This window comes from Pseudophryne corroboree, chromosome 2 (genome assembly GCF_028390025.1).
Source record: "Pseudophryne corroboree isolate aPseCor3 chromosome 2, aPseCor3.hap2, whole genome shotgun sequence".
Taxonomy (NCBI): domain Eukaryota; kingdom Metazoa; phylum Chordata; class Amphibia; order Anura; family Myobatrachidae; genus Pseudophryne; species Pseudophryne corroboree.
The window spans coordinates 111,299,251-111,312,096 of NC_086445.1; the positions used below are offsets into that span (position 1 = coordinate 111,299,251).

Sequence of the window (12,846 nt, forward strand, 5' to 3'; positions counted from 1 at the left end):
CCGTAACACAATTTCTATTTTTATCAATGTAAATGATCCCTGATCATCTACCGCAATCCACACTGACTGCCTTGTCTCTTAGACAAATCGTGTGTTGTTCTATACTTTAACTATTACCTCTACTATTAAATAACAGCAAATCTCTTTTTAGCACTTTCTATCAACTATAAAATTGGCAAACAGGAATAGTGATATACGAAAATGAAACAGAAATGCAGATATATGCGTGCGTACGCAAGACAAAAGAAAAATAAACAGTTTTAAAAAGACACAAGCGTTTTGTTCTTACTTCCGGTTCCCGGATTCCTTCAGCACTCTTTATCTAAGCGTAGCAGACGCTTATTCCGCCAGCACTATGAGACAACCTCCCACCCTTTGCTGGAGGGATAATGTCTGCTGATCTACCTAGTGCAGATATGAGAAGGATAGGACGAGTCCCCAATTGACAATGCTAAATTCCTTTGTCGTATAACAACCCTTTATGAAGCTAAGAACACTGTACGCTGTTTACTTAAGAAGTACCGTAATGGTACACTAGTTGCGTAACGATCGCTCAGCCGTAGGCGAGACGCTCAAGCGTCACGTTCGCTCACGGCCCAGCGATCACAGGACACGTTATTGGTTATGTCTAGGGTAATGATTCGCTATGGCGTAGCTTACGCTCGAGACCACGAGGAGGTCACCAGCGATGCAGACGCTCACAACACTATACCTTTATGATAAAACCTTATACCAATGAAATACACTGAATACCTTAATGTGAGTACAGGGTGTAAGTGCAACCTTGTGTAACCTGACTAACTACAAAGCTGCTTGAGCGTCACCGACACTCAAGTGAACACTTAACACTATAGGAAATACACAGATGCTGGTTTAGGTTCCAAAGCCTATTAACTGTATTATATCTAATATACTTGTAAAAGGGGATAACAGTACAAATGATACACTACAATATAACAGAGACTTCCTAACCACAGAACTAAACAATAAATACAAAAAGACAATACTACACTGACCTAAATGCAATACAATACAATGCTATAATACTATGAGAGATATAAGGGAAAAGAGGAGAGAGAGAGATAGAGAGAGAGAGAGAGAGAAATTGGCTCACAGAAAGACAATGATAACGGAGAGAAACTTACGCACAAAGGGTATGATCGCCTGCGCCTCGATATCCAGCTCCCGGCTATCAGCAGATAACCGTTGATGAGAGAGTGAGAGCTGGATGTGGTCGGCCTGCCTATTTATGCCCCACACACAATGCAATCTCCTGGTCCTACAATCCCATTGTCCATTGGCCGAAGGAATTCGGCCCTGCATCATAACAAAAGGTCATAGGGTGATTCATACAGGTGGGCTGTGACGATTTCCAACAGCTCAGGTGGGTGGGAAACTGGGTTTCCCGCCGCATACCTGAGTATGTGTAATTAATAGAAATGGACATAAACTTCTTATGTCCATAACTATTCGCACGAGCGATTAATACGCTCCAAACCAACACCGGAATATTGCTAATTAAATACTCTTCCGATGGGTACCAAACACTGCTGTATGATTCCTGTTAGACCCTTCGTACGATATAAAGAGGGATTCCTCAGCTCTGGGACATTGTATTTTAACCAAACTTTCAGAATCTATCAAAGGGACCATGATCTATAAACTACATTAATTGTGAAAATATGTAACGAATGAGTCGCACGCTACGACTATATAAACTCTACCGTAAATACGCATACCGCGCCTGCGAGTGCACGCTATTGCGGGTATGCGCCTCCACGGGAGAGCGTACGCACGCGCAGCGCGGACCAGTGTGCGGTGCAAATATGGCAACGTGCATTGAGACATTTTTCTGACTTTGACAAATCTTATTCACATTTCTCTGCACATCGTGCCCCTGATTCATATTGCACCACATAGTTTTGCCCCTTATTCAGGTTACATCACTCAGGAGTGCCCCTAATTCACACTACGCTACACAGTGGTACCCCTTATACACCTTATGTTACACAGTAGTGCCCCTGTACACAATGCCCACAGCAGTAGTGTTCCTTACACATAATGGCCACAGTAGTAGTGCTGCTTGTACACATAATGGCTCCCGTAGTAGTGCCCCTTACACATAATCCCCATAGTAGTAGTGCCACCTATACACATAATGGCCACAATAGTAGTGCAGTTTATACACATAATGCCCACAGTAGTGCCCCTTATACACGCCTCTGTCACTAGGTCACTCCATCAGCTCACCGCCTGTGTCCCTCCAGCAGCTTCCCTACCTCTCTGAGTCCCTCCAGCCCCCTCTCATCTTGTCTTCAGCATGCACAGATCTTGCTCCCCTTCATGGCCCTTCACTTCAGCAGCGGTGATGGCATGACATCACATACGCTGCACTGGAAAAGAAAGCCACTGGGATCCATAGAGGGACGTATGCTGTCCAACAGACACAGCGTGTGTGAGTACGAGTAGGGGCCGCAGGTGGAGGAGGACCATGGAGCCACTATGACTTGAGGAAGGAGGAGGTGGCTGCAGCTCGTCAGTGACACTAGGGCCGCCTGCATCATCTAATTGACGTGGTTGTTGGGGGCGGGCTTTTCTGTTGGAATTACTGTGCAGGGACGTGGAGGAGGTGGAACTAGTTCCCCCTACCATTTCTGCCTCCTAATTGTTCTGTATGTTATAGTGAATTCACTACTCTGTGGCTTTTTTTTCCTTTCTGTTTCTAGGCATTGAACTATGCCCACCGCTATGCATCATCACAGCCCTCCTTACATGTAAGTATATTGTATCATGGCTTTCTTCTAAAATATTTTGATATTGTGTGAATTCCATTTCCCAATAACTGCTGCAATTTTTGTGCATGTATATATACATAGGCCATGTATGTTATTGGCTTTACTTGGGTTTGTGACTCTAAAGAAACACAACTTACCATGGCAATTTCTCCATGAAATTGACAGAATACAATGACTACATATTTCTGTTCCAGGGCTTATGGACATAAAATGCCACCAACCAGCTCCTAACTGTCCTTTTTCACACACAGCCTGTAACATGGTAGTTCAGAGCTGATTGGCTGCTACTTTATCTCTCTCCAAGGTTTGATACATCTTCCCCCTCAGTGTTTTAGCTGCGTCCACCTTTGTTTATGTAATAGTAATGCCTGCTCTGATAACCTTTCAGCCTAGTATTCCTGGTAAGAAATACACTTGTCTCATTATAGCTGGAAACATAAATGCCATATTTAATAATAGTGACCATTTCTTTAATCTGACAATAAGTCCCTATTTCCACTGTGAAATGGGAGCTTCAGGGGCAGTAGCACTGTTTCTACTGTAGTTTGATTTTGTTGTTTATGTGGCTTTATGTTTTTATGCTAATGCTTCTGTTGCTTGCTCTCCTGGCAGGAAGTTGTCATTGCAAGTGCGGTAAGGACACCAATAGGATCGTTCCAGGGGTCCCTGTCCTCTTTCCCAGCCACAAAGCTTGGCACCATCGCCATTAAAGCTGCAGTTGAACGAGCAGGTACATGGCGAATGACGGATCTGGCATTATGACATCTCAGAAGAGTAGAGCCACAGCCTCCATACAGTGACTAGAACACTATTCATTCCCTCTGATGTTTACACAGTTGTTCTCTTACATGGTGAAACCAAAATGGATTTATTCTGAAATTACTAGTACTGAAACACACGGAAATGTCAAATACAAAAAAGGCAACAATTCTATAGCTGCTCTACACGTGCAAATAGAAAAAGCAGACAATAAAATCTATAGACGCTCTGGGGCGAGTAGGTACCTCCATAGGGTAACAAATTGTTTGGAGTTTATCTGTGTACAATTCAAGTTATTCAATTAACTTTAACCGCTTAACTGACCATTTAAAAAAAAAAAACAGCTCATAAATTGTCCTTTTTTTTTGTTTTTTTTTAATTAAGTAAAAAACCCTGATACCTCAGTGTTTATAACCTCCATGCCTCCGTAGTAATAGATCCCCCCTCAATCCCCGCAGTGATTTTCGTCCAACCACCTTAGTGTCTGTAGGTCCCTATTCAAGTTCCTCTTCCACCCTCCCCCACAGTGGCACACATTCAGGTATAACTGGCAGTGGTGCAAGTAGAAAAAATGTCTTATAGGTATTGTGTGCGCGCGCGTTGAAAAAATGGGTGTGGCCAATGAAAATGGGGGCGTGATACACAAAAGGGGGGGCCAGATACACATATGCCCCACGGTGCCAGATACGCCCCCACCGTGCCAGATATGCTCCTACGGTGCTAGATGCACAAATTCTCCACGGTGCTAGATACACAAATGCCCCCAGTAGTGCCATATATGGCCCCAGAGTGCCGGCTACACATATGGCCCCAGAGTGCCGGCTACACATATGGCCCCAGAGTGCCGGCTACACATATGGCCCCACGGTGCCAGATATGCCCCAGCAGTGCAACTTACTTACCGTTGTTGCTGCCTGGGGCTGGCACTATCTTCTGCTGGGGAGAGGAGAGCACAGCACCCTCTCCTGCCCTCAGTCCGGTCTCCTGAACTGGTGCCGGTCCGCGAGCCAATCAGGGCTCGCGGTCCGGCAGCAGCGATTTCTGATTGCCTGCCGGTCCGCGAGCTATGATGGGCTCACGAACCGGCTCAGTGCACGCCGCTGCCGGACCCAGGCGGGTCTCGCAGGCAGGAGAGGAGATGCGCGTTCTGCGCTCTCCTCTCTCCGAGACCCGGTGTCTGCAAGGTGGCAGTACGGCGTACCTGCTGGGATTTTCTTACAGATACGCCGTACCACCGTACTTGCAGCACTGATTACTGGATAGCCCACAGTGAAAATAAACCACCTTGTGCCATAACCCCACCCCCTTGTATCTATTAATCCCCATGTGTGGCTATGGGTGCAGTCTACCCTCATGCTGTGCCAGGTCACGGGTGGGCTGATCTCACTTGGATTGCAGTGATCAGCTAATAGAGCTCGGTTCCCCCCTTTCCACTGGATTTTAACTTTATTGCCTAACTCATGCGTTCCAGATTGCCATTCCCACAGCATTCTGTGGCTCAAACTCGCCAGTGATGTTACGGTCACAAACTGCTACGACACTGCTGCGGCGCCTGGCCAGCAGAAGGAAATCGGGTCTGCGCTTGTACAAGTAGGGGGAGACTGGTTATAGAGGTGAGCTAGAGGTGGACATGCACTGGGGAACACAAGCAGAGATGTTAGGGAGGGTATAGGGTAGAAGAGGCGGGTTGTAGGTAAATGAGATCTGTGCAGAAATATAAATTAGAGGAAAAGATGCATAGGGCATGCTGTATTGGAGGAATCCCTGCTGCAGTCTGCAGAGAGATGGGAGAGGATTTATGTGCCAGCAGGAGAACGACCCAAAGCTGTTGAACTACACATCCCAGTATGCCTTGCAACAGTTTTAGCATGGCCAAATAGCAAAACTGTAGCAGGGCATGCTGGTATTTGTAGTTCAACAACAGCTGGATTGCCAAAGGTTCCCCACCCCCTTTGAGCAAAAGCCACGTGGGACTGGTTTAAATACAGTAAATAAAATGTCCTGGAGTGACCCAGGCAAAACCTAGACCTCAGTTCTGTTGGGAATCTGAAATGATTTGGAAATCGCTGTCGTCTGATTGTCCCAACCCAGCCTGATGGAACCTGAGCCGCGTTACAAAGAATGCACTGTCCATATGTGTAGCTGGTAGAGACCTAGCTCCACAGTCTCACAGCTGGAAGCACAACTAGAGGTCGGTGCTTGGTTTCAGAATAAATGCATTTTGATACCATCATGTAAGAAAATAAAATGTGAAATCTGCCAAAGCGGGTGAATGACCTGTCTGACCCAATCGAATGCAAACTCTACATGTGTCTTTCCTATATTACCCCCAGGTATTCCGGCAGAGGACGTAAATGAGGTGTACATGGGCAACGTCCTTCAGGCTGGGCAGGGACAGGCGCCCACTCGGCAGGCCGCACTTGGCGCAGGTACAGTCTCTGCGTCTGATAACACACAACTGTGTTTTTCTTAAACACATAGATTAATTACTGTGTCCTGTTTCCTTGGCTGACTCCAGGCCTACAAATCTCCACTCCCACCACCACCATCAACAAAGTTTGTGCCTCTGGAATGAAGTCCATTATGCTGGGAGCACAGAGCCTTATGTGTGGACACCAGGTGAGAGGTCAGACCACGGCAGGGTTTCCTATGCTCTGGTAATAGATGACACGTGTGCTTGGGACACTGGCTCACTCTCAGCAACCCCAGGGGTCATAAGAGCTTAATATTTCCCCTTGATGATTCCTGAAGTGTGGATGAAAATTACATACTATTCATCCATCCCCAGTGTACACTTGTTCTTATTACCCTGCTATGCTGGTATTGACGCAGCTATGATTTCAGTGACCCCAGTGTGACATTAGTTATTGGTCCATCATAGACATATATATGTTAGCAGAGAATCAGAGGAAATGGGTACAGAATTTCCCAACACGTTCTGTCATGTATGTAGCTGCATCACTCGAGAACTTGGGGTGTCTGAAGCAGTTTGTTTAATCTCGTATTATCTGCAGTGCTTACCATATATACAGTAGCTCAAGATATAATCTACTCATCCTCTGGAAATACCTAAAGTGGATCATGCTGGAGAAAGTTGTGTAACACTATAGGAACAGTTGTGTATACGAGAGTCCTTAGAGAATCCTTAGAGTCCCCATTCCAGTGACGGATTCCGGGATTCCAGATTCCATATCTGTACTTTCATATCAGTAGTCATATAGCATAAACAGTAGCTGTAGTATAGCATTGTGTTCCCGAGCTAGTGCTCTGTTCCCACTGTTATCTGTCTGCAAACATCCACTTAAATCTAGTCTTTCTGCAGCGAGGTACACTGGGTTCCACAGGGAATAACATCGGGGGTGTAAAGTAGGATCTTGATCCGAGGCACCAACAGGCTAAAGCTTTGACTGTTCCCAAGATGCTCAGCGCCGCCTCCTCTATAACCCCGCCTCACAGGAGCTCAGTTTGTAAGTTGGTACCTGCAGCACAGGCAGGGCTGCTCCAGCAGCCCTGAAAGAGCTTTAGAAAAGTGAAGAATGAAGACTTCAAGGGCTGCAGTAGATGCACTATATGTGCTAGATGCCATTCTGACATCTCCATTCTTCTGCAGCTCCATCACCTCCCCCAGCGGCGCTGTATACTCCCGTGTCCCTGGTTGCCGGGTACTTACAGTGGAGGCTCCGGTTCTCTACATCAGGCACACACACAGCCGCAGCTCTCCGGGATGGCCGCACTCAGGGAGGAGGTGAAAAAGTCCCCCAGGCGGGACCCGCTGGAAATCGCGATCCGGCGCAGCCGGTGGGAGGGGTGCCGCGCGCTCTTGCGTGGACACTGTGGTAGTACAGGGACCCCACTAGGGCAGGGGCACAGGTTGTTTTTACTAAAAAAACGTTTACATATGGCCCACAGTACCCGGTGATGAAGTCCAGCAAGGGGATAAGGCTCTGACCTGTAGCTCCACCCCCATCCCCAAGGCGCCATTTAGAGTAAATGTTCCCGCCCTGGAGCTGCATCTCTCTCTCTCCCTCACTTCCTGTCAGCGTTTGGGTGCCATTACTGTATGCTGAGCTGTTACTGGGACTGTTTCGGCAAAGCCTCCTCTGTAAAGCCGCCTGCAGGTCAGCGCTGTGCATTTTACAGGACACTTGAGTATTACATGTCTGTTGACAGTGTTAGTTAAGAAACAGTGCATTACTTCAGGGTTATGTAGTACAAGTACCCTGTGATATACATCCAGTCTTTACTGTGCATTGATATATCTATTGATCGTATAGCTTTACTTCGTATTACTTAGTATTGCTGTCCAGTGCAGTTTTATTGCTTGTCATAATTTTTGCATTGTACATGTGACTGTGTGTGTGTGCATATAGCTGCTGCGTGATCTCTATTCCGTGTATCTCACTCAGATTGCTATCCCTATATTCTGTACCCTGAAGGGGGCAAAGTGCATCAGGGTTATTTGATATAGGTATTTCACAGGATATACTTATTGTGTATTTTTCTGTGCTTTTCAGTCACTATATACCTCTTGAATCCTCTGTTTGTGCTATCACATCTACACAGGGGGTTCTTGTTCAGGTATTATACAGCTATTATTGTACTGTGTTGCCCGTGGTTCACGCTTTCATATTATGTCAGCTTCAAGGGGCGACTGTTCTGTGGCTGACCCCACACTGCGTGGTGGTGACGCTGCAGAAACATTGGAGGAAAACATAGCAGCGGAGGGTTCAAGTTCTGGGGGCTCCCTGCCCCCCAGTAGTGCTGTAGCAACGGGGGTCCATAATGACCCACCTTGGGCTACTTTTTCCTCTCTACTAAATACGCTGGTAACTAGACTTACGCCCCCTATGTGACCTCGGGTGCCGGTACAGCCACATATTGGTTAATCCGCCATGGGCAGATCTCCTGTCCACTCAGTTACAGCAGTTGAAGCACTCATTGAACAAACAAAAACCTAACCCTCGCCCGCCTAAGACCAAGGGGTCCTCTAAGCGGGCCATTACTTCCTCACAATCCACCCATGTTCCAGACACTTTGTCTGGGGAAGATGGCGTATATACTGACCCCTCAGACACTGACCCAGATGCTTCTGATGGGGAATCTGTTTCGCAGGTGGATGTTCCTGACTTTTTGGAGGCTATCGGGCTGATTCTTCAAATTGATGATGACCCAGAACCTGTTGTTACCTCTAAGAAACCGGATAGGTTTAAACGGCAGAAGGTTATTAAACAAGTTTTACCTCATTCTGACCATTTAGTTGACATACGTCAGGAATCCTGAGAAAATCCAGGAAAGAAATTCACACCTCACAAGAAGATGCTTGCTCGCTATCCCCTTGCTGCAGAGCTAAGTACGAATTGGGAAACACCACCGCCGGTGGATTCGCAAGTGGCGTGGCTGGTGGTGTCCTCTGCTCTGCCTGTAACTACCGTTACCTCTCTAAAAGAACCAACGGATTTGTGTGTGGAGGGTTGCTTAAAAGCTATTTACACCCTCGCAGGAGCTGTACATCGACCCACTATTGCAGCTACTTGGGCTGCAGAAGCTATTGAAGCGTGGTCTCAGGAGGTGGAAGCAGAGCTGCCGTCCATCTTTTCTGATAATGCTAGACAATGTCTCTCGTATATTGTCACAGCATTTCATTACATTAAGGAGGCGGCTTCTGATGCCGGTATTCTGGCGGCCAAGGCTTCTACTACGTCCATTTTGGCTCGCCGGATTCTCTGGTTACGGTCCTGGTCTGTGGATCTGGAGTCTAAGAAAACGTGGAGGTGCTCCCTTTTAATGGAGACATTCTTTTTGGTGAGGATCTCAACAAGATTGTGGCTGACTTAGCTTCTGCTAAGACGGCGTGTCTACCTAGTACTGCTCCTTCGGTCCCGAAAGTTAAGAGTACTTCCTTTCGTTCCTTTCGTCCTCCAGGGAAAGCAAAGGGTCAGGCGTACCTGAAACAGGCACTTCCAAAACCACTAAGCCCAAACCTAAATGTGCCTGTGCTGCCCATCAGCCTGCTTCCAAATCAGACAAGCCTGCTGCATGACGGGGCGGGGCTCCCAGGGTGGGAGGCCAATTTCTAAGGTTTGCCCAGGAATGATTGAAGACCACTTCAGACACCTGGGTACGGGAAGTCGTCACTCATGGATACGCCATATCCTTCAAGAATCGTCCCCCTCATCGATTTTGCCTGACAGACATCCCTTCAGATTAGGTGAAGGCAAAAACTCTTCATTTGGTGGTACAATGTCTCCTGGACACGGGAGTGGTAGTACCGGTGCCTCTGGCTCAGAGAGGCAAGGGGTACTATTCATCGCTGTTCCTAGTCCCAAAACCGAATGGTTCCTCCCAGCCCATTCTCAGCCTCAAGTCCTTGAACAAATTGGTGAGAGTCTCCAAGTTTCGGATGGAAACTATTCGCTCTATATTGTTCTAGCTTTGGAACCTGGGGACTATATGGTCTCCCTGGACATACAGGATGCTTATCTCCATATTCCTATTGCCATGTCGCATCAGCAGTGCCTGCGGTTTGCTATTGGCAACCTCCATTATCAATTTCGGGCTTTACGTTTTGATTTGACCACGGCTCCGTGAGTCTTCACGAAGGTCATGGCGGTAATGGCGGCTTTACTCCGCCGTCAGGGTGTCAGGATCCTACCGTATCTGGACGACTTGCTGATCCTGGCAAATTCCCCAGAAATTCTCCTCTGTCATCTGGAACTGACGGTCTAGTTTCTGCAAGCCCACGGGTGGCTCATCAACTGGAAGAAATCCTCCGTGGTCCCTGCTCAGAGCATGTTGCACCTGGGGGCATTGTTGGCACTCACAACCAGCGGTGGTTGTCTCAGGAGAAGGTCCTGAACCTTCAGGACATAATTCGATGCTTCCTCTCTCGTGCGCGAGTGTCGAGTCACTCGGCGATGCAAGTACTAGGCCTCATGGTGTCGGCTTTCGACATGGTGGAGTACGCTCAATTTCATTCCTGCCCTCTGCAGAAGCTGATTCTTGCCAAGTGGGAAGGCCTGCCTCACCGAATCAGGTCTCACGTGATTTCATTATCTCCGGAGGTTCGTCTGTCACTGAACTGGTGGCTCCAGGACCAACGATTGAGCAGGGGTCGTCCATTTTGGATCTCTAACTGGGTCCTTCTGACAACTGATGCCAGTCTGAGGGGTTAGGGTGCGGTGTTGGAGCAACACTCCCTTCAGGGTCGGTGGACCAAGGAGGAGTCTGTCCTCCCGATACACATTCTAGAATTGCGGGCAGTGTTCATTGCTCTGAACCTTGCCCAGCATCTGATACAGATCAGGCCTGTTCAAGTACAGTCTGACAACGCCACCATGGTGGCGTACATCAATCATCAAGGCGGCACTTGAAGCCGCATGGCAATGATGGAAGTGTCAAAGATTCTTCAGTCTGCTGGAGGCCATCTACCAGCCATATCGGCAGTGTTAATTTCGAGGGTCCTAAACTGGGAAGCAGACTTCCTTGGTCGTCAGGACATACACGTTGGAGAGTGGAGCCTCCATCCAGAAGTATTTCAACTCCTAGTGGACAAGTGGGGCCTACCAGATGTAGACTCGATGGCGTCTCGACACAATCACAAAGTTCCGGTCTTCGGAATAAGGACAAGGGATCCTCAAGCAGCGTTTGTGGATGCACTGGCAATTCCATTAAACTTTTGGTGTCACTTCTGCCCAGGGTGATAAAGAAGTTCAAGCAAGATGGAGGAATCCTACTTCTGATCGCTCCAGCGTGGCCCAGACGGCAGTGGTTCTCAGACCTACAGGGTTTCTCGATAGAGCGTCTTCTTCTACTTCCACAGCGCCTCGTTCAGGTCCCTTGTATATACCAGGATTTGGCCCGGCTGGCTTTGACGGCGTGGCTCTTGAAGCTTCCGTTCTGAGGGCCAAAGGATTTTCTGCGGTGGTCATTCAAACCATGTTGAAGGCCCGTAAACCTGTTTCTGCTCGGATTTATCATAGGGTCTGGAATTCTTACTTTGCTTGGTGTGCAGCTAACAATCATGACACTTACAAGTTTAGTATGGCCAAACTTTTGGTCTTCCTACAACAGGGCCTGGACTTGGGCCTTCGTCTGGCCTCCATCAAGGTTCATATTTCTGCCTTGTCGGTGTGGTTTCAAAGAAAAATTGCGACTCATACATTCACTCAGGGAGTGTTACGGATTCAACCTCCCTATGTCCTGCCTGTGGCTCCTTGGGATTTGTCGGTGGTTCTGGAGGCCTTGCAAGAGTCTCCGTTTGAACCTCTTGAGTCTGCAGACCTTAAGTGGCTTACTCTTAAGGTTTTGTTTCTGCCGGCTATTGCCTCTGCTAGACGGGTTTCAGACTTGGGTGCCTTATCCTGTCGGTCTCCCTTTCTGATTTTTCACCGTGACCGGGCAGTCCTTCGGACGCACCCTGGTTATCTACATAAGGTGGTGTCTTCTTTCCACCTTTAACCAAGAGATTGTGGTTCCGGCCTTTATCTCTCCTGAGTTGTTATCCAAAGAGCGGTCTTTGGACATGGTATGGGCTCTCCGTATCTATGTGAAGAGAACAGCTTCCATTCGGAAGTCTGATTCTCTCTTTGTCCTTTTTGGTTTTCACAAACGTGGCTGGCCTGCGAATAAGCAGACCCTGGCCAGATGGATTAGAATGGTGATTGCACATGCTTATGTACAGGCTGGCCTTCCAGCTCCTGCTACCATCAAAGCCCATTCTACTCGGTCGGTTGGACCTTCTTGGGCGGCCCGCCGTGGTGCGACCCTTGAACAATTGTGCATGGCGGCTACTTGGTCCCCAGTGAACACGTTCATAAGGTTCTATGCCTTCGATACTTCCGCCTCGCCGGATTCTTGTGCCCACTACAGTGCGTCCCCTCCCATGAGGAATTGCTTTAGGACATCCCTGATGTTATTCCCTGTGGAACCCAGTGTACCACGCTGCAGAAAAGGAGATTTATGGTAAGAACTTACCGTTGTTAAATCTCTTTCTGCGAGGTACACTGGGTTCCACAGGGCGCACACCCTGACACACTTAGCTGCTTTGGGTTTGTATGGCATTAGCTGCTCATACCTTCTCCTGTCGTGAGAATGTGGTGTACGTGGCTACTAGCTGTTGTCGTCTCTTTTGCCTGCTACTGCATTGGACTGGTGAACGAAACTGAGCTCATGTGCACAGAGGCGGGGTTATAGAGGAGGCGGCGCTGAGCATCTTGGGAACAGTCAAAGCTTTAGCCTGTTGGTGCCTCAAATCAAGATCCTACTCTACACCCTGATGTTATTCCCTGTGGGA

At 47.9% G+C, this 12,846-nt stretch overlaps 1 protein-coding gene across 1 annotated transcript in view; it reads left to right on the plus strand.

Moving 5' to 3' along the window:
• ACAT1 (acetyl-CoA acetyltransferase 1) overlaps positions 1 to 12,846 on the plus strand; it is a 43,382-nt gene that overhangs the window by 19,949 nt on the left and 10,587 nt on the right. Inside the window, exons 2-5 of the mRNA XM_063951612.1 lie at positions 2,727 to 2,774; positions 3,408 to 3,525; positions 5,888 to 5,983; positions 6,073 to 6,173. Of these exons, the coding sequence (XP_063807682.1) occupies positions 2,727 to 2,774; positions 3,408 to 3,525; positions 5,888 to 5,983; positions 6,073 to 6,173 (363 nt within the window). The remainder of the gene's footprint in view (positions 1 to 2,726; positions 2,775 to 3,407; positions 3,526 to 5,887; positions 5,984 to 6,072; positions 6,174 to 12,846) is intronic.